Below are 3,509 nucleotides of genomic sequence, written 5' to 3'. Positions count from 1 at the left end.
GTCAAAGAACAATAATGCCAACAGGTAAGCAAAAGGGAATTAGTAGTCTAATGAATAAGGCGCCTCCTACTACCCCTATCCCTATCCCTTGTCAGGTCCTCAGAGAGGTGTAACTCATGCAAGTCAACTTTTATTTGCTCCTCCCAAGTTCTTCTAAGTCTTCCTTGACTTCTCTTACCCTCTACTATGATGCTTTCTATCCTCCTCACAGTGGTGTCAAAAGTACTTTTGTGCACATGTCCAAACCATGTCAATCTATTTCGTGCATCTTTGTCGAAATAGGGGCAACCCCTAGCCTCTCTCTAAACTCCTGGTTCCTAATTCGATCTATCAATGTGTGACTGCACATCCATATCAGTATACGCATTTCTGTTACTTCCATCTTATGTTCAAAAGTCTTCTTTACAGGTCAACATTCTATTTCGTACAACATAGCAGGCTTGATTGCCACAAGGTAAAATTTATGTTTTAACCTACTTAGAAACTTCTTATCACATAGCACCCCGGTGGATACTTGTCACTTGAGCTAACCCACTTGTATTCGATGGGTAACATCCCTGTCAATCTCCCCACTTGATCCTAAATACAAGTACTTGGTCGTACTTCTAACAACTTCTTCACCATTGGACACATCTGGCTCTCCAATCGGCGAACGTCCCACTAGAGTTGTGTAGCAAATATTTTGTCTTCTACTCCTTATGCGCAACCCTTTACCTTCTAAAGCTTTCCTCACTAGTGGAAAAAACTTCATTTGCTGCAGTTTTTTGGCCATTATTTGCTGCGGTTTTGGCCCCAAGCAATAGTGATAGCAGCAAATGGCCTATTTTAAATGCTGCGGTTTAAAACGCAGCAAAAAAAAGGCATTATTTGTTGCGGTTAGCACCCAAAACCGCAACAAATAAGTTGCATTGCGGTCAGCCCCCAAAACCGCAGCAAATAATGCCCACTTATTCGTAATTTCTAGCATATGACTATAATTTTCAATTCTAAACACTTGAACACAATAATATATACCAAATAGTGTTGTATGCCAATTTTCGTGCAAAACAAACCAAGTTTGAGCTACTTTATGCGCAAAAGTGCCAAAAACGCTTATAAACACTTAAAATCGCAACTTAACACGTAATTTCTAGCATACGACTATGATTTTCAATTCTAACCACTTCAACAGAATAATATATACCAAATAGTGTTGTGTGCCAATTTTCGTGCAAAACAAACCAAGCTTGAGCTACTTTATGCGCAACAGTGCCAAAAACGCTTAAAAACGCATAAAATCGCAACTTAACACGTAATTTCTAGAATATGACTATGATTTTCAATTCTAACCACTTCAAAACAATAATATATACCAAATAGTGTTGTGTGCCATGTTTCATGCAAAACAAACCAAGTTTGAGCTACTTTATGCGCAAAAGTGCCAAAAGCGCTTAAAAACCCTTAAAATCACAACTTAACACGTAATTTCTAGCATACGACTATGATTTTCAATTTGAACCACTTCAACACAATAATATATGCCAAATAGTGTTGTGTGCCAAGTTTCGTGCTAAACAAACCATGTTTGAGCTACTTTATGCGCAAAAGTGCCAAAAGCGCTTAAAAACCCTTAAAATCGCAACTTAACACGTAATTTCTAGCATACGACTATGATTTTCAATTCTAACCACTTCAACACAATAATGTATATACCAAATAGTGTTGTGTGACAAGTTTAGTGCAAAACAAACCAAGTTCGAGCTACTTTATGCACAAAAGTGCCAAAAGCGCTTAAGAACCCTTAAAATCGCAACTTAACACGTAATTTCTATCATAGAACTATGATTTTCAATTCAAACCACTTCAACACATTAATGTATACCAAATAGTTTTGTGTGCCAAGTTTCGTGCAAAACAAATCAAGTTTGCGCTACTTTATGCGCAAAAGTGCCAAAAATGCTTAAAATCGCAACTTAACACGTAATTTCTAGCATACAACTATATTTTCAATTCTAACCACTTCAACACAATAATATATACCAAATATTTTTGTGTGCCAAGTTTCGTTCAAAACAAACCAAGTTTGAGCTACTTTATGCGCAAAAGTGCAAAAAACGATTAAAATCCCTTAAAATCGCAACTTAACACGTAATTTCTAGCATACGACTATGATTTTCAATTCTAACCACTTCAACACAATAATATATACCAAATAGTGTTGTGTGCAAACCTTCGTGCAAAAAAAAACAAAGTTTGAGCTACTTTATGCGCAAAAGTGTCAAAACCACTTAAAAACGTATAAAATCGCAACTTAACACGTAATTTCTAGCGTAGGACTATTATTTTCAATTCTAACCACTTCAACACAATAATATATACCAAATAGTGTTGTGTGTGAAGTTTCGTGCAAAACAAACCAAGTTTGAGCTACTTTATGCGCAAGAGTGCCAAAAATGCTTAAAAACCATTAAAATCGCAACTTAACACGTAATTTCTAGCATATGACTATAATTTTCATTTCTAACCACTTCAACACAATAATATATACCAAATACTATTGTGTGCTAAGTTTCGTGCAAAACAAACTAAGTTTGAACTACTTTTTGCGCAAAAGTGCCAAAAACGCTTAAAAACGCATAAAATCGCAATTAATACGTAATTTTTAGCGTAAGACTATAATTTTAAATTCTAACAACTTCAACACAATAATATATACCAAATAGTGTTGTGTGCCAAGTTTTGTGCAAAACAAACCGAGTGTGAGCTACTGTATGCGCAAAAGTGCCAAAAACGCTTAAAAACCCTTAAAATCGCAATTTAACACGTAATTTCGAGCATACGACAATGATTTTCAATTATAACCACTTCAACAAAATAATATATACTAAATAGTGTTGTATGCCAAGTTTCGTGCAAAACAAACCGAGTTTGAGCTACTTTATGCGTGAAAGTGCCAAAAACGCTTAAAAAACCTTAAAATCGCAGCTTAACACGTAATTTCTAGCATACGACTATGATTATCAATTCTAACCACTTCAACACAATAATATATACCAAATAATGTTGTGTGCAAAATTCGTGCAAAAAAACCAAGTTTGAGCTACTTTATGCGCAAAACTTCCAAAACCGCTTATAAACGCATAAAATTGCAACTTAACACGTAATTTCTAGCATAGGACTATGATTTTCAATTCTAACCAATTCAACACAATAATAAATACCAAATAGTGTTGTGTGCCAAGTTTCGTGCAAAACAAACCAAGTTTGAGCTACTTTATGTGCAAGAGTGCCAAAAACGTTTAAAAACCCTTAAAATCGCAACTTAACACGTAATTTCTAGCATACGACTATGATTATCAATACTAACCACTTCAACACAATAATATATACCAAATAGTTTTGTGTTCAAAGCTTCGTGCAAAAAAAACCAAGTTTGAGCTACTTTATGCGCAAAAGTGCCAAAACCGCTTAAAAATGCATAAAATCGCAACTTAACACGTAATTTCTAGCATAGGATTATGATTTTCAAT

The 3,509-nt window shown here is 35.0% G+C and overlaps 1 protein-coding gene across 1 annotated transcript in view; it reads right to left on the bottom strand.

Annotated features, from left to right (window-relative positions):
• Window positions 1-250: 250 nt before the first annotated feature.
• The window catches only part of LOC130823327 (uncharacterized), a 9,173-nt gene continuing 5,914 nt past the window's right edge, over window positions 251-3,509 (bottom strand). Inside the window, exon 9 of the mRNA XM_057687944.1 lies at window positions 251-341. Within this exon, the coding sequence (XP_057543927.1) occupies window positions 251-341 (91 nt within the window). The remainder of the gene's footprint in view (window positions 342-3,509) is intronic.

The sequence above is a fragment of the Amaranthus tricolor genome, chromosome 9, assembly GCF_026212465.1.
Source record: "Amaranthus tricolor cultivar Red isolate AtriRed21 chromosome 9, ASM2621246v1, whole genome shotgun sequence".
Lineage (NCBI taxonomy): Eukaryota > Viridiplantae > Streptophyta > Magnoliopsida > Caryophyllales > Amaranthaceae > Amaranthus > Amaranthus tricolor.
The sequence above is the reverse complement of the archived record's forward strand: the minus strand, read 5'-3'. Positions and strand labels throughout refer to the sequence as shown.